The sequence below is a fragment of the Clinocottus analis genome, unplaced genomic scaffold, assembly GCF_023055335.1.
Source record: "Clinocottus analis isolate CAN_PGR_092001 unplaced genomic scaffold, fCliAna1.0.p SCAF_2, whole genome shotgun sequence".
Lineage (NCBI taxonomy): Eukaryota > Metazoa > Chordata > Actinopteri > Perciformes > Cottidae > Clinocottus > Clinocottus analis.
Window position 1 is genome coordinate 6,188,594 of NW_027175931.1, and position 22,982 is coordinate 6,211,575.

The following is a 22,982-nucleotide window of genomic DNA, read 5'->3' on the forward strand; positions in this document are numbered from 1 at the left end:
AGGGGAGTGCCCAGCACACATCACAACACATTTCATATGAAATAAAATGGCAATAACATGTAATGTAGGGACATTATATAAACATTACAGTGCATTAAAATAAGCACATTATGTCACAATGAGGCACCACAGGAAAACTGCAAATCCCCGTTTTCGAAATATAAGGCACAAAGGCAGAACATCATTTTACTTTAGAGCTTTTGTTAGGAAGCGCACACCCACGCACTAGTGCACACACTCAGGCGGGAATCACAATGGTACATTTAGTGAAACAACAATTTCGATGGATGACATGATGACTGGTGCATGAAATGCCTCCCAACGCGCCGATCAACAGGAGAAGACAAGCTCCGTTTGGCTGATTCTGATGAAAAGGGCTTACCCTGCGTATGAATATTTGAAAGAGTTGGGTGGTGACTTGGGAGACACATTTGCCCACGGCACTCCGATTGGTTTATTGGTGACGCCATGACACGGAGGAGTTGGGCTTAACACTTTATAAAGCTTCTCTGTCCGCGACGAGCCACTCGTTTAAAGACCACTGTTGCTGAAACTTCTCGCTCCGCAACTCACGTACTGGAAGCAGCCGAGACAACCTCCACGTTACCGTCCATCATGAGCGAGGTAGGACTATTTCATCTTTATTTTAAAACAAAGAAACGTCGGGATTAAACCAATTACGCACGAATCGCGCGCTAATGCGCGAGGGGGGGGGGGGGGGGACCATCATTTTATGAGAGATTTAACGACCGGGCGAGCTGCTGTTGCCGACGGATTTGTGTTCACTGATGAGATTTCTGATCCGACATTTACAGTTGCAGCGCGGATGTAAATCATGACAGAGTGTCAGATGCTGCACAGATGCTCGGTCAAAGTGTAGGGAACCCCAGGGGCGCGCCAGTGTGCCGCGGGCTTCACCCTCCCGAAGAGGCACTGTAGTGGATTGACGATCGGTAACGCTATTTATTGTTTCCACTACAACGTTTTAGACTTCAAGTTTAATAGAGGATTTCATTCTGCGTGGTTTGACAACTATATGTGCTGAAAATTGGGCGCAACGTGAACAGGTTTTAGAAGCCGATTGTGACAGAAGGGGACCGCTTTTACTTGTGATTTAAAGTCTCATATATTGTAGGGATACCGTGGACCTTCTAGTATAAACACAGAGAATCAGAGATCTAAGACCACAGGGGGGTTTGAGCTGGCGATGGAAAACTGCTGTTAGGTTTTCCCATAGCTCTCTCCTCTCTGACGCCAGACAGTCACAGATGTTACTGCTCCCTGTGTTGGAAGTGGAGGGCGAAAGACGCTGCTAACTCTTTTAATGAGTTTTTATTCAGCAGAAACTCTGAAGTTCAATGCCCTGTCAATATTAGGAGTTTTTGTGGGGGTTGAAGATAGTTGGGCACAAATTTAAGAAAATATCTTGCATGTTATAAAATGTTAGTAGAGGGATTTTTTTTCTTCTTCACAAAATAGCAGGACTGACAAGAGCACCCAAAAGAGATGATCATGTTTTATAAAGAGATGACGCTCTGATCTTTTCAAGACGTTTGATTGTTTTTTTGACTGTCAGTTGAGTGACACTGTCAAGAGACTTGCTCCCAAGTGACAACCAGATACCAGTGTTTGAAATATTTGTGACGCGTCAGCAGATTGTGGGATAGCGTCAGTTAATGCGAGTGAATTCAAATTCAGTTCAAATTCAATCTCAATCATTAACGATATAGTGTGGATGAAATTAATACCATTGGGCCATTCCAGCAAACGTGATCTACTTTCTTTTTAAGTAAAACATAATCTGCTAAATTGAGCTTTTCCACTGCTTGTGCCTCTTGAAAAGAATGAATATTGAACATGAATGACTTTCCCTTTACATTCTGCTTTGGCACACAAGCAGTTTCTCATGTATTCTGCTGCACGTTAGTTAGAACAGTAGGATGCAGGTAAATGCAGTTGTCAAAAGTATTCTTGTTTGCGCAAATATTTATTATAAGTGGGTATATATTTTCTTTTTAAGAATATGTGCTTTCATGCATATTTGTGTTTGTGTATCCTTAAGGCATAACATGTATGCACACATTTGGCTCCACAGAGTGTGTAACAGCAGCCTCCTCAGACCTAGCACTTCAAACCAGGTACCTGCAGGTACAAAATAGTGTCCAAATGACTTCAGGTTAAGAATGCAGAGTTATTTGAGTTCTGCAATCCCGCAGTCTGGTGGGTACGCGGTCTGTCATTCCCTCAAATGGATCGGTGGCAGACATCAGCGTATTTCCCGATGAGCTATTTGTAACAAGTCATTCACCGGCTGCCTCAATAAAAGATGAAGTCGGGGTGCACACACAACAGGAGCTATAACAGCGTTTAAATAATTGAATCCCTTGCTGGCAGAAAAAGCACCTGAGTCTTTTTTTATTTGGTAATAATGTGCAAAGTAAAGATAAGCTGCCAACTCCTGTTGATTAAAAGAGGTATAATTTTAAGGAGGACATGGGCCCGGTGTGGATGTGAGGAGGAGGAGCAGGAGGAGGCAGTGGAGAGGATGGTGCTAGGCTGTTTCTATATATTCATTTTGTGTAAAGTAATGTGCAGAGTGGAGGTGTTCTCAATCAAAGAATTCTGGAGCCAAACCTGAGTTGAAGCCAGTTACCGAAGCAGAGCAGCTCAGCGTGTTCTGGATGGATGAGTCTCGCAGTGGTCAGCACTGCAGCGCTCCCTCTCTCATCATACACTCTCTGCCCATACTCTCCCCTCCACCCCCCCCTCTTATCTACACAAAGCTGCTCAGAACAAATACAAGACTCTAAGGCTGTCACACCGTTTTACCCCTTCATCTTAGCTTTTTTTTTACCCTTTGCTGCTTCTCTATCTGTCTCTTGGCGAATGAACCAAAGCTTTAAAAAATCCAAACGGAACAGTCAAAGTCCCAAAAGCTTTTGATTGCTGTCAATGTGTTCATGTCAAGGAGCAATGCACACAAGACACTGAAAAACTATCTATCAGGTGTTCCAGATGGTGGAAAGTGGCTGACTCAGACACTGAGTTTTGTTGCACCACTCAGTAGAGTCCTGACACGATTACTAACCGTCATGACAGTCTGCCTTCACATTTCTTAAGTCTTATAGCTTGCTGTTTGTCGTCACTCCCTCTTGGTGGTGTTGCATTCCCATAATTTCCATGTTTTTGAATCACTAGGCAACAAAAAAACAGCCCAGAGTAGGCCTTTCTCACGGCAGACAGTTTGACTTTGTCTGATCAACAAACGCACAGGTGTAACTAATGCATTCACACAATGTCAACAGAATGGGAAGAGTTACCAGAAACCTCCCCACATTCCAAGATGGTCACCCCCTGCTGTTAGCCTTGTGTTGTTAACATCATTTAAATTGACTAAATCAGCAGCTTTTGCGTGGGTTACTTCTTTGTGGCATTTTGTTAATACGTGAAACCAGATTCAAACTGTGTATTCACCTTATGCTCGCCATTTTTTCCATCCAGTTCAAATGCACTTGTATTAATTCTTCTGGTCTAGCGCTGTTTGCGCTGTAAACTATACATAATATTTGGGGACACTCAGCAGCTACACTGCAGTGATTGTTTGGTTTTGAAGTAACACATCCCTCAGCCATCAATGATTGCGAGGGCTACTTTAGAAAATTGCCTAAAATCACAGATGGGGACATTTGTAATTACTTTGTAGCGTCTCATGGTGTTAATGGCTGTGCTGTGAGAAACAAAAGTACCAAATCCTTTTAGTACACCTGCCGGTCAGACTCGGCAGACAAGAGCACATGCTGTTTTTGTAATTGGACAAAGGTCCACACAGCATTGAAAAGTATTTGTTCAACTAGAGAGTTATTGAAGCCAACCTGTCGGTATGTCTGCTAGATAGGAGCTAGCGAGCTGTCTATCTAGCTACAAGCTAGCTAGCCATCTAACTATCGGCGAATTTGTGATTTTTTTAAATTTAAAAATATTTTTCAATACCTGATTGTTGAACATGGAGTGTGGAACTGTGCACATCCCTTATGGTAGTGAGAGTGATTACAAAAACAGTGTCACATGTGCCAAGACCCCAACTGGCCGGGTTCATACATTCAGCAGCTAGCTCTTCACAGCTCCAAGAACGTCACCGCAAATTATTGGACTTTATCTACACAAAACCTTTGCTGACCCCTGTTCTTTACCAAGTGTGAGTGGCTATACGTGTTGGTCTCGATATATCAAGCCTGTTCAGTGAGCCAGCCACAGACGAGGCACACCTGAATGTAATACAGTCATGATTAATGATATTGATTACACTTGTGCTTCTATTGCAGTGACATGTCATATTGTCTGCTGTTAAAAAAAAGGTACATGGCGCTTCAAATTTTTTTTTTTTTAAATAAAACACAAAGATAACTTTACAGAAACATCAACCTGTACAACGAGGCAAAATTCTGTTATTTCTTCAAAACACTGAAGATTAATGCAAGGATTATATTTTTCGGTTTATAAGGAGAGGTCCACAACTCATCAGAAGTTTTCACAGTTGTCTGTAGGTGGCCAGTAGGTTTCTAAAGGTTAGCTAAACTTTGCACTGAAAAAGCCACTGTCAATGGTTACTGCACATTTCATGGGACATTTTCCAAGGATCCTTCAACTCCTGTGGAATCACAAGTAATTCACATTTTGTTAAAGGACTCCAAAATTGCACTTGGCTGTTAGCTTTCTGCAGTCACTGACTCATAACTAAGATGCCTTTCAGGCCAAAAAAACCTCATATGACAGCAGTCGATGTTTCGTTTCTGCAGTTTCTTGTAATAATTATTTTTCTGTCACTCTGTCATTATTGCTGAGCAGGAGAAGAAGCAGTCCAAACTTTGAAGACGATGTCTGAATTAAGTTAAAGATCTTTGGAGACATTATTGATCTTAGCTCGACACCTCCCGTCCATATTCTGCTCTGTGCTAATTAACCTTAACGTAGCATTGTTGCGTATTGCGGTCACTCAATGCACCAACACTGATGTAGTGGGTGTTTTTTCAGCAAGTATAAAGAAAGTTGTATATCTGTGGGGTGCATTTGAGAACTGATGGGAGTTCTTTTCCCGCCATTAATTTTTATGACCTGCAACATTTTAGAACAAGCTTCCCCAGCTGGGAATGGACAGGAATGCTAATTAGCTTAATTACACATTTGCATAAACCTAGTCTTGACGGTCTGCCAGATCATAACTACAAGTACCAGCTTCTTTGGATGCTTTTTAATGATAATATAAAAAATGATCATTTGGTTATATCCGTGACTGCAGTGAGTACTCATACGCAGTATTTAAGCTACTCTGAATTAGCTTTGCCTTACTTTGAAATTCAACAGCCCATGGACAGGAAACATACATTTGACAGAAAAAGCTGTTAATCCACTTTAAAGCAGAGATTGAAATTTCTCCAAGCACTTAAACTGAAATAACCCCCTCTTGGGATGTGATGATGACATCATCACATGAATAGTCAGCACAAATCAGGCAACTCTGAATAGCTTCAAAGAGCTTTGCTTACTTTGCAAAGTGTAACTTCACTCAGTCCTTGAACTTGTCAACACCGCATAGATCCCCCTTTGGGTTTATTGTTCTCGACAAACTTTTTTTTCTTCTCCCCCTCACACAAGACTTTCATTAAATATCATCAGATGTTTTGAGGCAGTGACCATCTGTCCTCCAAGTGTCTACTTTACGCTGCTCTGACATCTTCACACATCATCACCCTCCCAGTCCCCAGAATGGATTGTTTTCTGCTACTCAACACTTTGGGGAGTCTGAACCGCTTTAGACGGTCTCCTCCTCTTACGCTTGCTGCTTCGCAAGGGCACCGTCGCTACATCCTGTGCTTTGGCGCCGTTCAAGACGAATGTTGTGAGTGCTTTAAAGAAAAACAAACAAGCCAGAGCGTTTTTTCCCCCTATAGCAGAATAATAATGTGTGGAGCCAGACCTTCCTTTAGCGCTGACACAGCCCTAAAGGAAGGTCTGGCTATATGAGACTCGGCAGGAAATGCACGAGGCGTTGTAGTAAATCTACTATCTTAATGCATTCAGACAAAATTAGAGACATTCTCCACTGCAGCTGGATGCATCATGTTCAATAAAGCAGTGGGCATGCATTTCCATTTAGGGGGTGAATGTGAGGATCTACTTCAGCGAATGTTTTCCCTCTTTTTTGTGCTCTAAACAGTTCTGTTTGTTCCCCATACTATTTAAAAGCTGACTTCAGCAGGTTTTTACCATAAGTAGCATGGGATGCTCAATCCCGGAAATGTAGGTTTTGTCCGAGGGTAGAAATCAACATTTATGCTGGAAAAAGCCAATTTATAAGTCTGTCCTGGTCTGCACAGATTGTAAACCTACAACAGGAAGTGGTTTGTCCCTACGTTCAAATCAAACATTAAGCAGCTTTGGAGCATGTACTGCTGGATTAGGGGACTTTTGTGGATTGTGTTGATCTGCTGTATCACAGCCTCCGATGTTGTCGAGCCAGATTCTTGTTAGCTGTCCAACAGGCAGATGGACCTCACTTGGAGGGATTGTTTTTCATCCTAATGGTACGCGGGGTTAAATTGGCTTGCCTTTGTAAGTGGACTAAAACTTGCGAAAATAAATACTCACCGAGTTGTGATTTATTGCCTTTAGTCTGTCATGGCTTTTGTAATGGATGGTTGGAACAAGCAATAATGGCATGTTGATGGAGTTATGCATCTACAGATGTTTGTCCTGTCAAAGTAGTTTCAATGTGATGGAGAGTTACCGTTTTTGGATTGTCCTCCAGTTTGGGCCAAACTAAAATACCTCCACAACTATTGGATGAGCTGCCATGACTTTTTGTACAGACACTCAATGTATTTACATTTTCAATTCATCTTTTTTTAAAAAAGGCCAATATCACAAATTACAAATTTGACATCCTGTGTTCTTGGATCCTGCCAAGAGGATGCATCTTACTGACTTTGGCGATCCCCTGACCTTTTCTCTAGCACCACCATGAGGTTAATATTTCTATATGGACATTCCCATGTTAGCGTGCTAACACGTTTAACTAATGTGGTGAACTTGTTAACATTATACCGGCTGATCTTAGCATTCAAACAAGCTGTAGAAACCTGTTAAGAAGACAATTTAGTAAAAACCTTTTCAGAGAAAGAAATCACGACGTTAAATTCCATGATGTCGTGCTCTCTTTGTATAAAAAAATGCATTTTGTAACCATTTATTGTGCAAAGCAGTCACTTTACACTCTTAAACAGTTAAATGTATTCTATTTTCCTTTGTAAAACAATCACATCCACAATCAAAATACTTTAAGCATGTTTATTATTTTGTTGTTGATTCATATGAGGTTTCCCTCGTGAGTCTAATCAACAAACACTCCATCAACCAACGCGATCTTTATCAACAGCAAAGAAGATATGAATGGCAATTTTCTCAACCGCAGCCTCATAAATCACTCGGATTGGTGCTGAACACACAGTGAAACCATCACACACCGGGTGGTTAAGTGACTGAGATGAAAACTGTTTTTGTAATGCTTGTGTGGTTGTTGTCTTGATTATTATGCAGCCATAAATTCACAAGCTGTGTACAAAAGGATGACGGGTTCCCGATCCTCAGTTTCATGGATAGCCATGTAAAGTGAATCAATAAAAGAAATTGACTTCTTTATTAAACACGTTGCTTTAGTGAAGTGCTTTTGGAAGGTGTTTACCGAGCTCTTTTCCAAGCCGTGGTTGATGGACGAGTTGATGTCGTATACAAGTTAAAAAACAACTTTTTAAGTTTCTGATTTTGCTTTTCAGGTGCGAAAAATTATGTCACTTTTCACTGAAATAAACGAAAAATGGTCAAACATTATATGTTCTTGTTGAACATTAATATTCTACATCCGCATCCAAATTGTAACACAACAGATTGGGATGTGAAAGTACAGTTTGACAACCATAAAATGTGTTAATATGTGATAATAGGCATCTCACGCAAAATCATGCACTTCTGCAACGTCAGCAACAGTGATTTATGTGTGCGTGCCAGCACACGTGTATGTGTGTGTGTGTGTGTGTGTGTGTCTGTGTGTGTGTGTTTCAGTCATTCACCTTACTAGCAGAGTGGGTGTGGAAAGGCGGAATTAGCAGAGCGGCGTTACTGCTGCACGCTGCAAATTCACCTCCCACAAAAATCATTACGCCGTCACTCTCAAATTGATTTGAGGCTGAAAATACCCCTTTGGGGACTGCAGGGGTCTGCAGCCCAATCTGCTAAGGAGAGAGAAGGTTTGTGACTGCAGGTTTCCCAAGTTTAGATATCTGCACGAATGGAAATATCGTGGCCGAGGCACGTGAATGTTATTCCCTCAGTGATCACTGTCAATGTGAAAGTTATCGGTTTCAATGGTGTTCAAATGTGTAACTTTACCCTCCACATCAGGCTATAAATTAGATTGTGTTCTTATTGTTAATTTGCTATGGTTAAATTAGCTTTTACAAATGGTATAGAGGATCTTAGATGTGGAAAAAGTAGTGGTTCAGATATGACGTGAGCAATGTTTTTTCTTTTCTTTATATAGTTATTGTTAATCAGCTTTCAGGGTGAATCACAGTGTTGGGGAGTGTTGATACTTAGATTTGCATGTGTTGAAGAAAGGAAATGAAATTCAAAACCGTTTCTTGTTCGTCTCTGGAGATTTGTTACCATGGCCGAAATGTAGAGCCGTATTTGTGAGATTTTCTTGTAATGTTGAGGTTTAAGTCAAAAAGACAATTTGCTCCTTCAGTTTTTTGGATGCACTGACAATTACAGCCGCATACTGTGTAATACCTAAATCGAGGTCCTATACTTATACTATACAGGCCCATTTCTTACTGGAAAGAATAAAAAGGTCAGACGTGCTCTTGAGGAGCCAGGCCCACTGTGAGACTGTATAGACTGTATGATTAATCAGTTGCTTTATACCAACTCATGATGGATTATATATCTTTACCTCTTACCTGTTTCTTATGTAAATAACACACATTGTTAGTTGCACAGTCCACTTGGTAATAGAGAATTGCAGATTAATAAACTTCCATATTCTCAATTTTCCACCTGCTCCAGTTGACTTTGTTCTTCAGTTGTGTGAAATCAGCAAATTGCATTTTTCACCATAGAACATTGTGAACGCTCCTCCAGGCAGATTTTGGTGCTTCATGTCCTGTGTCTTTATTCAGTCAGTATCATTATAAGCTGCAGAGCACAAAGTAGAAGTAACCGAAAATAGGAAAGAAAGGCCGTGTGCACACTTTCCTAATTTGTATAGCACCGATCAATGTTTTCAAATAAATATCTACACTTGTATCATCAGCGTATTGAAAATATGACATCATTAATTTGAACATGAGTATGTTCCTCTCAGTAGACAGGGGTCTGTATCTCATTATATGGCCCCTCACAGAGAAGCTCAGGACCGTTGCATCAGCTTTCTGCAGCACCGTGCTGGACGGGTGAGGGTAAAAAGACGTAGTTTTATTGATGGTATTCTGTGCTCTTCCCATTATGGACTAAATGGAGCCGAACATCTGCGCTCATTTCTAAAAGGAGCTCATGTGGAAAAGAGAAACCTGCTGCTCAAAGTTAACATTGTGTCTCTTTGGATGTTCAACTACGGGGCAAAAGATGAGCCAAGCTGGCATCGTGGACGGAGATTTGTCGGATTTGGCACGGGAGGTGAAACTTGGATTTCGGGAGCGGATATGAATCATGAGCTGACAGCGAACGTATGTCACCGCATCTCGATTCATTTGGGATTGGCCTTCCGAGTGCCCAGTAGATCCATACATGATATTGTTCATGCTCTGGGTCCACTTCTAATAAACACTAAAGACCTAAAGACACAAACGATGAAACTCCAAATCAGTTAATTGCTAGTTTAACTTTAACTGCATATGTGGACGGATGTTGAGCTAATTTTGAACATGGTTGTTGTTTTTTCTGGCTCAAAGTAAGTATCAGCAGAACTCTTCTTCTTTCATGAAAGCTGCAGCCCCCTAATGTCCCACGGGTCTTCTCTATCACCGAATTTCCTCAAAGCGACTGTCACAAACCCCGCTCGTCTGAGCAGGCACACGCTGCAAGCCAACACATGCCCTCTGCAGATGTCGCTTGAAATTCACAGCAGCTTTTGAGGAATGGTTTCATAAGACGGCTTCTCAGAAGCACTTTTAAACACGAGAGGAGGCGTTGTCAGGAAAATTGTGTTCGATGGTTTGTATAGTTGGCTTGATTAGTCCAGCAGTTGGTTTGATGGTTTCCTGCAGCTTTCAGTGAAACCATGACAGTCTGTTCATGATCCCGAGCTGGTTTAGGTGCAACAGATCGCAAAACTCACAGTTCATATTGCATCACGGTTTTGAACAATTGAATCATATCGGCTGATACAGAAAAAAATAATCTATTTCCACAGCTCCAAATGTCAGTGAAAACTTGCAACTTTGTAAGAATCATCTATATTTCTATTTTAGTGATTCAACTTGGCAGTTGTAGTTTAAATTTTATATTATATGCTTCATAGAGCTAGTGTTAGGAAGTGAAACTGTACTGTAAACTGTGTTTAGTTAAGTTTCTCAACAAAAACTCAATTTTACAAGATTACATTCAAACACATCACAATAACATACAATGTACCTTCATCCAATACTTGACTAAATTGGGCATGAATGAATGAACGAACATGAGCATGAATGATCGAGACCATGAATGCATCATAATGTAACTGAGCTCTTAGCTCCCGTGCTGCTGAAATCAACATAGATGTCAGCGAGGAGCGACTAAAAAGCATTATTGCCGATCTCCCGATCGCATATTTATACAATGGTCTGCAGTGAAACTTTATTTCACACTGTGATGGTGAATCGAGTAATTAACACAGCGTTCACATGCGAACCAAACCGTGGGCGGGATCCGTACGGATCATGGATCAACACGGTCCGCTGCACATCTATGCGCTGGTGTTTTAGAGACCAGCGACTCATTTGTCTCCGCCCTACGCTTAAAAAAAAAAACAGACAGAAGAAGAGGCAGTTTGGCCTTATGTTCTTTCTGCTTCAGTTATCTGTGGCCTACTTCCGCTTTTTTAAATTCTTAATGGCCATTGAGTGTGTCAGGGAACTCTTGGACTCTGCAAGCTGCCAAGTCTTTAAATAACCCCAGAAACGAATGAACATTATTATTACCCTTCATTTCCCTCCACCACTCTACTTTGATTGAAATTACTGAGCTATCCACTGCTGATTCCTCACTTTATTATTGTATCAGAAACTCTCCGGCTCTTCTCTTCCCTGGAAAGTTGTTCAATGAGATGCTTCTACTCGACGGTCTCTGGTGGGACCGCACGAGCAGGGACGGATTCATCGTTCCTCATAATTAGGGTCTTAATTTGAACACCTTGCTCTTTTTCAGTTCATTTGCAAAGCTAATCTCCTGCTGCTTGGCCCACAAAATGCAGACTGGAGCGTTATCTGGGTCGCCTGGTTACGTATAGCGAAAGCTCTCCGTGTCACGTGGACCCCTCTCGCACCGGATGGTTCGCTTGGCACCGGATCGGAGCAACGGAGTCTGCCGCCAAAAAGCTGGCCTTCCTCTCAGCAAACAAGTCTCTCTGGGTCTTAGCTCTCAAGCTAAATAACGGTCAGTGTTGCTGAGCCTGATGAAGCCAAAACATCAATCATCGCATTATGCCAGTCATGCTTATGAATCCGCTATTACAGATTAACAAAGTAAGAAGCTTTCAGGATACACAATATTGATTTCCTCATTCTCATCTACGACGAATAGCGAGAGGCTTTAATGTCCCTCGCGACCATTAAGCCAAGAAGCTGCCACCTGACAGCAACCCCACTTTTGCGCATTGAAATATAATATTTCACGAGCAGCGATGAAAGTGATGACATGCAACAAAAGATTGGTCTGGGCTACAATCAGATCCAGGATGCCGTGATGTGAATCAATCGATGCCTCTGACACTGCCAGGCTAGCTGTTCCTCCCCTTGTCTCTGTGCTTTGGAGATAAGATGAAGATAAACTCATGGCCGCTCACTGGCTGCCTCTCAGCAAAATGTCTAACTATTCCTTTGAATCAACTGAAAGCTTGACGTCCGTTGAGTACAGACATTTTTGGGCTTTTGTTAAGCCCCGCCCCACAAATGCAGACGGGACAATCAAAGCGTAGCATCTGCTAGCTCCGACTACGGCCCGACAGCTAAAGTTAGCGACACAGACTTTCATGAAGAAACTTAATATTCTAGAAAAGTACACCTCCATCCAACCTCTCCAGGTAACGAGTCCCTCTATTATGCAATGATTAACCATGGCAGCAGGAAATCCACAAAACTCTGGAGCACAGCTGGATAGCAGAGAACAGCAGCAGCACATCATTAACTGGCATTAGCAATGATGCTATAACTACAGAAGAGAATGTATCCACATGCTGCTTTCCCTTTAAAATGATTGGAACAGTGAATAACGACGGGAACAGTGTCAACTGTAGTTACATGGTCTTCATTATTGATCACTGGGTGATGTGCTGGTTCACTTTGACGCTGTGATCTGTAGGATTCAGCTTCCATCTTTATCTTTTTTAACCTGTTTTCACTGCTGAAATCATTTGGGCAGCCTGGATATATCATTCCAATGCAATCTTGGAGATTAATAAAGTACTTTTCATTCATTCGTTCATACTGTTGACCACTATGTCGAGCTTTCGTACGAGGTGTTAGCGAAGGGTCAATTGGGACTTGCTGTGAAAACAAGTGTTGCTCTCTCCACTCGTTGGCTTGATTGTTTTTCATTGTGATTTAATTGAGGAACAGATTCCCGCTCTCACCACATGATTAAGCGTGTTGTAGAGAGAAGCTTCAACCCAGAGAAAAGCTTGTGTAAATCAGCTGGCTGATTGAACCAGAGCGCCGGCTGATCACAGGGAACTCCCTCATCTATTTACTGGCTTGCTGGTTAGTTTGCTGCTCCTTTCATCACTGCGACGCGTTCTGTGGCGACGCGCTTTACCAATCCCAAAATGAGGAAACCAATCCCCAGAGATTGGCGACACCCACACTAATGAAAGAAATGCCGAAAAATGTAATCTCGCCAATTCCAAGGCTCATTAAGTTGCGTAACAGACGGGAGTTTGAAGAAATAATATAAAGAGGAGCTGTAATGTGTTTCTTCCCCCTTCCCTCCTCGTTCTCCTCCTCTCAGTGCTTTTCTCAGTGGAAATTGCTGTGAATCAAAGTATTTTTAGAAAAACAAATGTGTTTTATTTTATTCTGGAGGTCCTTGTAGTTTTGTGATTTCAGGCTTTTCTGGGGCATGGAGGCATTAGTACTTCTTGGCTTGGTGTCGACGGCATTATGTGAGCCGAGAGTTTTACTGCTGCATTGCAAAAATCACCCCAAATAAAATGTTAGATTTAAAAAAAAAAAAAAAAAAAGGAAAGAAGTTTGTGAGTCAGTGCGAGTGGTTTGATCACAGCTTTTCTGGGGACGGCTGCTTGGTTGCATGACAGCTGGCCTGCTTCTTAAACTCACAATTTCACCAAAAAGCCCTCCAACCTCAGAGGAATACACAGGAAGCAAATCAACTGGATGCGTGTCTCGCACACTGACAGGCGTGTGCACCGTGTGGAGGTGGCTCGACTACGGTTGCAGAAAAGAGAACAATGGCTGCAAATGCAACAATACAGTTATTATGAAAACACAAGTGTTTGTATCACCCTCAACGTCTCGGCCTGACAACTGTTCACCTCAGGAGTTCTGGCTGCCACGGAGGAAATGGGAAGTGTGCAGCTGAGTTTCTGTGCCGGCCAAGACTGTGCCAAGGTGCAGCGTCGCCAGTCACAGTCAAGCAGCTGATGTTTATGACAGGCAAATCAGCTGCTCTTCCTCTCACCCCGCTGATTCGCTCCACTTGTCCCCAAGGCTCCGCTGAGGGGAAAAAACATCTCTGCACTTGACATGATAGTAAAAGATACCAAATCACTTTCATTTCGGTGTCCTCTCCACACCTACTCTCGGTATGAGGGTTAACAGGGGCCCTTATATGCATTATTTATGTAAAACCCACAGTAGTTAGTCCCTTAATAGACTGTGGTAAAGGCACAAATGCATTTTATCATGGTATGATGAGAAAAATTTAACCTTGTGAATGGTGTCAGCATTAGCATTAGCATGACGATTCCTTAATGCCAGAAGATGCAGCGATGGATTTCCAAACTGGCAGTTTAGATGCATTTCAACCTTAATTCCCGTTTTTATTTGCCTTTCATCTGACTTTCTATATGTTTTCTCATCACTGTGGTCAAACTACTGCCTGTTTTGTCAGAGAAAAGACATCCAAGGGAAAGTCAGTAATTCTGCTTTTATGGTAATTACTGACCTGCAGTGCAACAGCAAGAACAGTCTTTCTCTTCATTTTTACCCAGACATGTACTGGCTACCTAACAAAGGAAAGAAAATCCCCAAAATCTGCAGCAGGGAGTTATTGACCCAGCACTGATTTGGCAGTGTTTCAGTATGCCCTGTAGCCTTTATGACAGTATGGTTTATGTAACTGCCAATGGAGCTCATACAGATGAGTGGTCTGTAGCGCACATACACACACACACATGAAAATGCTCGTAGTAAAGAGCACACACAGACACATACACACCCACATGCCTGCACGGTGAGGATGAGCAGGCTGGTTTCTGAAGAGCTGAAGAGGCAGCAGGAGAGTGAGGTTGGAAGATCAAAAGGGAAACAATGTTTTGCTGTGCAGGTTTTCCACAGAGCCTCCACCATGAGCGTCGCCACAGAGGCAGCAGAGGCTCACACTGTCATACAATGACACCAAGATGTTGCCGTTATGGAAACAAGGTGTCCTTGCCTCCACATGATGGATCCCTCAGTGAGTTCAATTAAAGTCTTGACATGTTGCTCCAGTATGCACCAGTCAAACAAAGGCATTTGTTCTGCGTGTTAACTTTAATTGTGAGGATCTCTCACAGGAGCAATGTTTCACATGCAGGCCTCACCATATATTCTTCCTCATCTTACACTTTGTCTTTGTTTTAGGTTAGCAGAAGAAGTGCTAGCGGGGGGAAATGTAGTCCATCCATTAGAACCTCATTAATCTTGTCTTTTTAATGTGTACGCAACTGAAGTGAAAAAACTACTCTGATGCCGTTGAATGTTTTTGCCGACTCCAGGAAGTCAGTGCCGCCAATAAATAGTCCTGCACAAAACCCCCGAAAACCTCAAAAATGTCATATTTACAATTTGATTTCAATACAGATTGAAAATGTAGTTAATTGTGTTTATGACTGAGATTAAGAGGACTGGCCGCACGTTCATATTTACCAAAGACATGAGGGTGGATAGCAATTTAAATAAGCGTATTTCCACAAATTATGAGCTATTCCTTATACGGATTTCTTCATAAAGACACATTGTTAATTGTAGGACACCATTACTATACATCATTGAATAGACAGACTAGCACCTGCATCAGAATCGGTTTCATTGCTTTGTGGGTTTGCACAAAGAAGGAATTTATCTTTGGAAATGTAATGTAAAACAGTGCAAACGTCAAGAGACATGAAATAGAAAATATAAGAAATAAGATGTATCTGTATTTAAAGTGGAAGGGCAGGACCGGGCTCTGCGTCTGTGCGGATCACTACATGGAGACAGAACTTGAGGGTGCAGGTTTAATATTTGGGCTCTGATGCTCATTATTCTTGACATCCATTGATACAGAATACGTTTAGTTTAATCTATGTCACTTTAACTCACATTTACAGCACTCAAAATAAAAACGCTCGCCTCCAGCAACCTATTCTGCCGGGCAGATAAAGAAATTTGGCTTGGGGTGAGGAAACTAAAGGCTCACTCAAGCAGAATAAAAAGGAGGTGGATGTTATTAAGGATTCTCTCCACACTCTCTCCTCTCCGTACGCCCATGAATGTGCCCAATCAGAAATAAAAACATTTACATTTCTCTTGATTTGCAAGGTGCTAAAAGTCTATGCTCTGCTGTTATTCTGCTTCACTGTGTGTGTGTGTGTGTGTGTGTGTGTGTGTGTGTGTGTGTGTGTGTGTGTGTGTGCTTGCGTGTGTGTTTATTTTCTCCTTGAAGTATCCTAATTGAAAGGCTGGAGGCACAAAAAGAGTATGCCTGTAGTATTCTACAGTAGCTCTGCTGTTTATGTGTGTGTATTTCACCAAAAAGGCACACACAAAAAATACACACACACACTTCAAAATACTGTTTGTTGACCTTGTGTACCGGAGTCTGCTCGTGATTAATGAGAGGCACAGTATATGCGTCTCTGCTCCCCATCTCCCTTGTCAACGTCCTGTAATTACTGTTTTTATTTCTGCTTGATTGGCTTCTCATCTACTGGTTTCTCCTTCTCACGGCGCGTTCGTTCTCACTCCGGTGTGTCCTGATGTGGTTCGCGGATTGGTTCGCCAGCGTTTGTGTTTATCTGCAGGGCGAGGATAGCCCCTTTCGCCCCCCCTGCAGTAATCGCTCCCATCGAGCTGCTGTTATTGCAGTTTACATTTGGCTCGGCCCCAGAGCTGCTCAGCCGTGATGGTTCCTCATCTCACCGCTGCCCTCGGGAGTGTTATAGTTTCCCATCACCCCTGCACCGAGCCCAGCTCTCTCACCATAAACAAAATGACCTCGAGTCACGTCTTGCATTTAAGCCAAGCTAAACCCCGCTGAGCCCGTTCCGAGTGTAACACCGTGATTGTCATGGCCGAGCGGCGCCCACGTCCACAGTGTTGTTATCTCACAGGAGAGATTTCTCATAGCGCCGTCATGTTCAAACCTTGACTTCTCACCAAACTCTCATTCCATTGGTCATACTTTTTATTAGAATTATTATTTTTTTTTTTACTATGGATGGATAGAGCTTTACAACCGGTAAATCATTTTCAAGAAAACATGTCCAATCATTCGCGTCGATGATTGAATCAATAATGTGAGCTTATTGCATCTTATTGCGTCCGTCTCGAGTAACATAATAAGTCAAATAAATTCAGATTTTAAATGTTCAAACGAGATACAGATAAAAGACCACAGATAAAAGTGATCCAAATCCATGGAAAGATGGGAGTCACATATGAACAAAGCATCTGATCTATAGGTCACTTTTGCCTGCAGAGTGAACACAGCCTATATGGACAAAGCTGCTTTTTTTCATGCCTTTGAATCTTCTTATAGGCCTCTGATGCAACAGCCAACATAACCTTTGCAGCTGGCCTATGTGTTCAATACAATATTAATCTTTTAATATTGTACAGTGCTGCAATGTTCCATGAGCATGTTTGCATCTCCAAAAGCAGACACGAGGAAGTGAACCCGATGGGCTTGAGGTCAGTTTAGTTTGCTGATGCAGCGCAGCGTGGACCGACTGGTTTCCGTTCTCCCACCCGGCTGGCGCTGGAGCAGTGTAGTAGCTGCACTTCATTTCATGGCCATTACAGGAAGGCTGATGGAGAGACTCAGCTCGTCTCTTTGAACTGGGATTAGTAACAGGGAGAAACAAAACGGTGCTCTTATCTGGCTCTGATATTTGTTTGGCGCTGCAGGGGGGCCCGGAGGAGAGCTCCGCTGTGAGACTGTAGTGTGAACCAGCACAAAGCAACTTCATAAGCGGTTTCACTTCAGACAAACGAGAAGAGGGAACAGGTATCATCCTGATTAGCTCGACAGGTAAACATAAACTGTAGCGTAGCGTAATCTTACACACTTCAAGTTTGGTTCCTTTTTATGCAAAATTCTGAATTTCATCAAAGCCCATCCTCAAATTAGGCATTTCTTCCCCAAAAGGCATGCGGGGGTGCTTTGCTTGCGAGGATGCTTGAAACCCCCCTCACCACCCATCCCCTCCTCCCTTTCTTCCCGGCATCAAAGAACAGCGGACGCCGTTTGAAATTCATTGAAAGCGTTGGATTAATAATGCAGAAAGAGACGCTCCGAAAGAGAGGACACCGAGCACGATGCCTTCTCGACTCCTCAGCTGGTAAAGTGTGGAAACCCTTCTGACACGAGCAAACGGGAAACCTTTGAACCAACGACGGAATAGCTGCAAAGAGGTTGCAGTGAAAGTAGCTGGCGCTAAATCTCCCAGGAGGCAGTCAGATACTCGCTACCTAAACGAAACCATTTCCTTTGCTCTGTTTTGTTACCATGCCAACTCCCCAGTGCTTTCCCTCTAAATGTGTTCAACATGAAATACAAAGAAGAAGAGGAAAAATCCATATGAAATGATTGATTGAAATGCAAGCGCTTTTCTCCGATTTTGACAAAATGTCATGTTAAACTAAATAAACAAGCTCTTTCAAAAATGAATAGTTCTCAATGTCCCCATTTTAGCCATGGTAGAGGAAATAAATCCAATAAAACCAATTGTATCTGTGTTCTATCCAGCTCCCTCCTCATGAAGGAATAAGTCCACATTTTAAGAAGTACGACTATTTGCAACAAATCCCGTTTCCAAAATGTTAAACTATTCTGAAAGGCATGTCACGGTTTTAGTTACCAGCCGGCTGTAGAAACTTAAAGGAAGTCAAACTGCTGCAGTCCTCTCCCTCTCTACACCTCTTTCCTTTTTTTTCCTCCTCTCGGCCAGAGAGTTGATTCTGGTCATTTATCTTCCCGGTGCCAATGCTGAATAAGTACGTGTTAACTGCAGAGCCAGGTATTGATCCTGCTCTCCTCTCTTCATCCTCCGTTCCTTCTTCACTACATAAGAAGACGAAGGAAGAAAAAAAAAAAACCCATCGCCGCAGCTCCCACCCAAGACCCAAACACAAGCTGACAACCTGCCTCCCAGCTGGCAATAAACGCTGCCCGTTGATGATAAGGAGAGTGACACTGTAATGATGCAATTTCATTTTCCCCTGAACACACACAGCCAGGTTCAAAGGGGAACGCATTGATGATAAAAGGGACCCTCAAATCTTCAACGTCCTCTACCATCGTGGGTTTTTTTAGTCGGAGCAATATCAATTAAAACTCACAATCAGGTTTTGGTTCCCACAGGGGAGCGGTTCCTCCGTGGTGTTGCATACTGAATGTTTTTATGAGTTTGTGGCAGTGACAGAGAGTTGGAGTTTGGAGGTTTTTGCACTTCTTCTTCTCCGGTGAATCCCCCACCGCTCTTTGGTTTGTGTCAGTGAAGATAAATGGGTCGCCAAGGCGGTCCCAAACAGCGGCCGAGGGGACATCCATTATAACAAGCGGAGCTAATGCTGAATTAATGACCAATGGGCTGATGTGGAGGAGCAGCAAACAAACAAGCGGATCATTTAATGCCGTCGGGTTTCTAGTCGTGTCATCGCTGAGCACCAAGGGGAACGTCTGCAACATATGCTTTCCTTATGAGATGAGATAAGATAAGATTCATAATTAGTCCCGCAGTGGGAACATTTACAGGATATTTCCCCCTGAAATTGTTATTTTACTTGTTTTCCAGGAATCCTGTTTATATGAGAGTGGTATCTATAACTTTTAGTAAGGGAGCAAGCATGTCATTTCCAAAATTGAACTTTAAGACAAACTATTGACACAATCTAAATATAATAATACAAAATAAAACATGGAATTATTGCAATAAAGCCTTGTATAGCCGTGCGCAGTGTCGAGAGTTCCCTTTCATTGAAACACGGATTGTTTTCTACTAACTGTGATACTGAGCACATCATGCACATATATAAACTAATATTTTTTCTCTCCAGAAGAACATGTCTCCCCACTGCCATCTTAAAAACCATGTGATTAATAAGACACTAATGATGTAACGTCTCTTCCTTCTAACTTTCCCTCCTCAATCTCTTCCTCTTTTCCTTCGCCATACTTCTTCTGGCTCCTCCATCACTCCCTGCGATATCTCTTCCCTCTCTTTCTGTACTGCACGTTAAACGCTGGACTGTAGTCGCGCTCTAAGAATAGCTTTCCCTAATCTGCTCGTTGTGATGGGACTGTCACTCCCGTTCTCCTCTCTAACACGATATCTGCTTTACCCTTTTCACACCTCTGTTGCTGTCGGCTCCTGCATGACCCCTGCAGAGGAGACGGATTTCATTTCACACATGCAATATAGTCTCTTTTTTTTTTATTATGTCAACTTTTTAATTTCTCTCTAAAAATAAAAAAAAAGGTAGCCTTCATGCAAGGAGGGTCAAACGGTAGACATCTAATTATGAGGTGAAACTTATTCAGCTCCCTCGCGTTAAATCTATTTCTACAAACTCGCATGTCACGAGAGCCGACATGGAGGAAGACATCCATTGACACAACCACGCTGGGTTATTTCTCCAGAGATCAGCGCATATTTACAGTTTAATATGAGGAAAGCAAGTGTTTGGAATACAGAACGGGGCGCGGGGAATACATGGCTGCAGGATAATGCAAGTGGACGTTTAGATAAATGTTGCTACATCAGTATGTGAGGGTGTAATGATTGTGTTAAATTGACTAAGTACCGTTATGCATTATCGCATCTTCAAAGCCATTTGTTAAGCAAGAGTGTGCACAACACCTGGTGGGACTTCAGACGGTGGAGAGGAGATGTTTGCTTATTTTTGGTTCCACAGGAAGAGGTTTTCTCATTTGCATCAGTCTGTCCATCTCTTGTGTATCTTGTGATGTGGAGTGAATTTAAATGAGAGTGAATGTGATTATTACCATATGGCCAAGAAGCATCCAGCACTAATCTGTATGAGTTCTCAGTCTCTAATGTTTAAATGTCTATAAGCTGCTTTTAAATGAAACCCTTCCTATAGTCAGAATGTGGGGGTGTGTAATATATATTTTAGTACATATTGATGCGAGCGTGTGTAAAGTTATTTAACATGTTTACACTCTGTTATAGTACACTATGATTCATTTTGTGACTTTTATTGTATTGTGAAAAACACTAATCTTGTTGAATTTGAAGCTTTTCTTCAAAGCTAAACAGTTGATTCGTCAGAATGGTTCAAGGACTATTTTCTGAAATAAAATAGGCCTAGCATGTTTTCATAAAAACACGCACGATGCGTCTGACAGCGGAGACAACTCTCTGGCTTTGGAGCTTTTCCACTTTCTCCTAATCGGCAAAATAAGCACAATAAAAAAACACAGAGGGAATTAGGTCATGTTCTATGTTAAGTTTTTTCCCGACCTCTGTCGTGTCACGGTGCCACCATGTTGTAAACTGCAACACCTCTGGCATCGCTTCACTGCTGGTCATACCGTAGAGTCTCCTGTCACAGGCCGTCGGCCTGCAGGGTCTCCTCTGTCCAGCTCATGTGGTCATAACAAGGGGACCCCACCGGCGAGAAGACTCCCGAGTGGAGGCTTTAGAGAGCGCGCGAGCAGATTAGGTGGCGGCTTAGCCCCCAGTAGATGTCAGAACAATCACGAGGACGAGGCTTAATTAGTAAAGGTCAAAGAGCAGTGGCGCGTATTAGATTGATTTGGATATGATGAAAGGATTGTGGCAAATCTTCTCTTGTTTTGCTGAAGTCTGTTGGACTTTAATTTCGGAAGAAGAAGAAGAAAGTACTCTGAAAAGAAATGTCCATCTCATTCATGTTCTTCTGTGTTTTTTTTGCATGGCAGAGACAAGGATCTGGAGCAGCTGCTGACAACAAGACATCTGGAGAACAAGGTAGAAAAGACAAAAAAATACATGATTTACGTCATATGTTGTAAGGTTTACTCTCAAACATGCACTCACATTTACATCAGCAGACACATTTGATCAGCCTCTAAAATACGCTTTTGCCCTAGTTACTTCAATAAAGACAACTAGGTGACTTAACAGTGCTTTGGAGACAGAAAGAGACAGAATGATTGATGCGCAGACAGGAAATGAGGGGGGGGGGGTACACAGTTTACAGTACATGTGGGCTCATGTACACAGGATGAGCTTTAAAAGGCAATGTCACAAGATTGACAGTAACGGGGTCTGAAGGACAGCCTCCATTAGAGTCTCCACCCGGCCTCAGGGCTTTCCGTCAGATCTCATCATGATCCGACGAGAGTTCAGTATGCCATGTCATCGTTTACATGACATGGAGAGCATTTCATTACCGGCATATGAGTTAATTTGTTGCTTTTATTGATTTATTCTCAGTTTTACAGAGTTTTTGACAGTTTCGTCACATGTCCTGTCCTCCAGTCAGGACAGCGTGAGCTCTAAATCGGTGCCAATTATTCGAAACTTGCACAAATGATTGTTCATCAGTAATGACTCATGTTCAGAACAGTGCAATGTAGGATTTTATTCGCAAGTCAACTAATAGTTTGGTGCCTCGCAGAGGTTTTAGATACTGCATCACTTTACATTTTTCTTACAAATCTGTTGACGAAGCTGCTGATCGCTCCCGGCTTTAACGTCCTGACTCAGCGGGGTAAAATAATACGGACACCAGGAGACAAAGCGGAGATGACCGTCAGCTTCTGTGAATCCGACTCTCTGCTTGCCCCCCTGAGCGGAGATGGAGCGGCTGCATCACTTCTGTCCAGGGGGAAATAAAGATCCGCTCCATGCACCAAGTGCATTACAAATCATGTTTATTGTTGAGCTTTCTGTCATTAAACCTTCATAGCGAAGCAAATAAAGGCTTCAACGAGAGAACTAATATCTCCCCTGCTTTCACCTCTTCTAAATCATGTCCGTGATTTGGTGCGCCGCGCTGACTCAGCACCTCTCAGTTTGAGAACGAGCCATTTACATTTTGATAAAATAGTGTGCACTGTGATTTATTCAACAGATGAATGCACACTGGTCAGTGGCGTAAAGTTTTAAAGCGTTCAATTGAGTCCTCCACTAACTCACAGAAGCGTTTGATTGTCTAAAGATATCAGAAATCTTATCTGACATAGAAATACTGACGCAAAAAGAGTTGTAATTATTATTGCAATGACTTGAACGCGAGGGTCAG

The 22,982-nt window shown here is 42.4% G+C and overlaps 1 protein-coding gene across 1 annotated transcript in view; it reads left to right on the top strand.

The window, feature by feature from the left end:
- Positions 1–281: 281 nt before the first annotated feature.
- pcp4b (Purkinje cell protein 4b) overlaps positions 282–22,982 on the top strand; it is a 31,408-nt gene continuing 8,707 nt past the window's right edge. The window contains exons 1-2 of the mRNA XM_068585290.1: positions 282–624; positions 21,655–21,703. Coding sequence (XP_068441391.1) covers positions 616–624; positions 21,655–21,703 — 58 coding nt within the window. The 5' untranslated portion in view covers positions 282–615. The remainder of the gene's footprint in view (positions 625–21,654; positions 21,704–22,982) is intronic.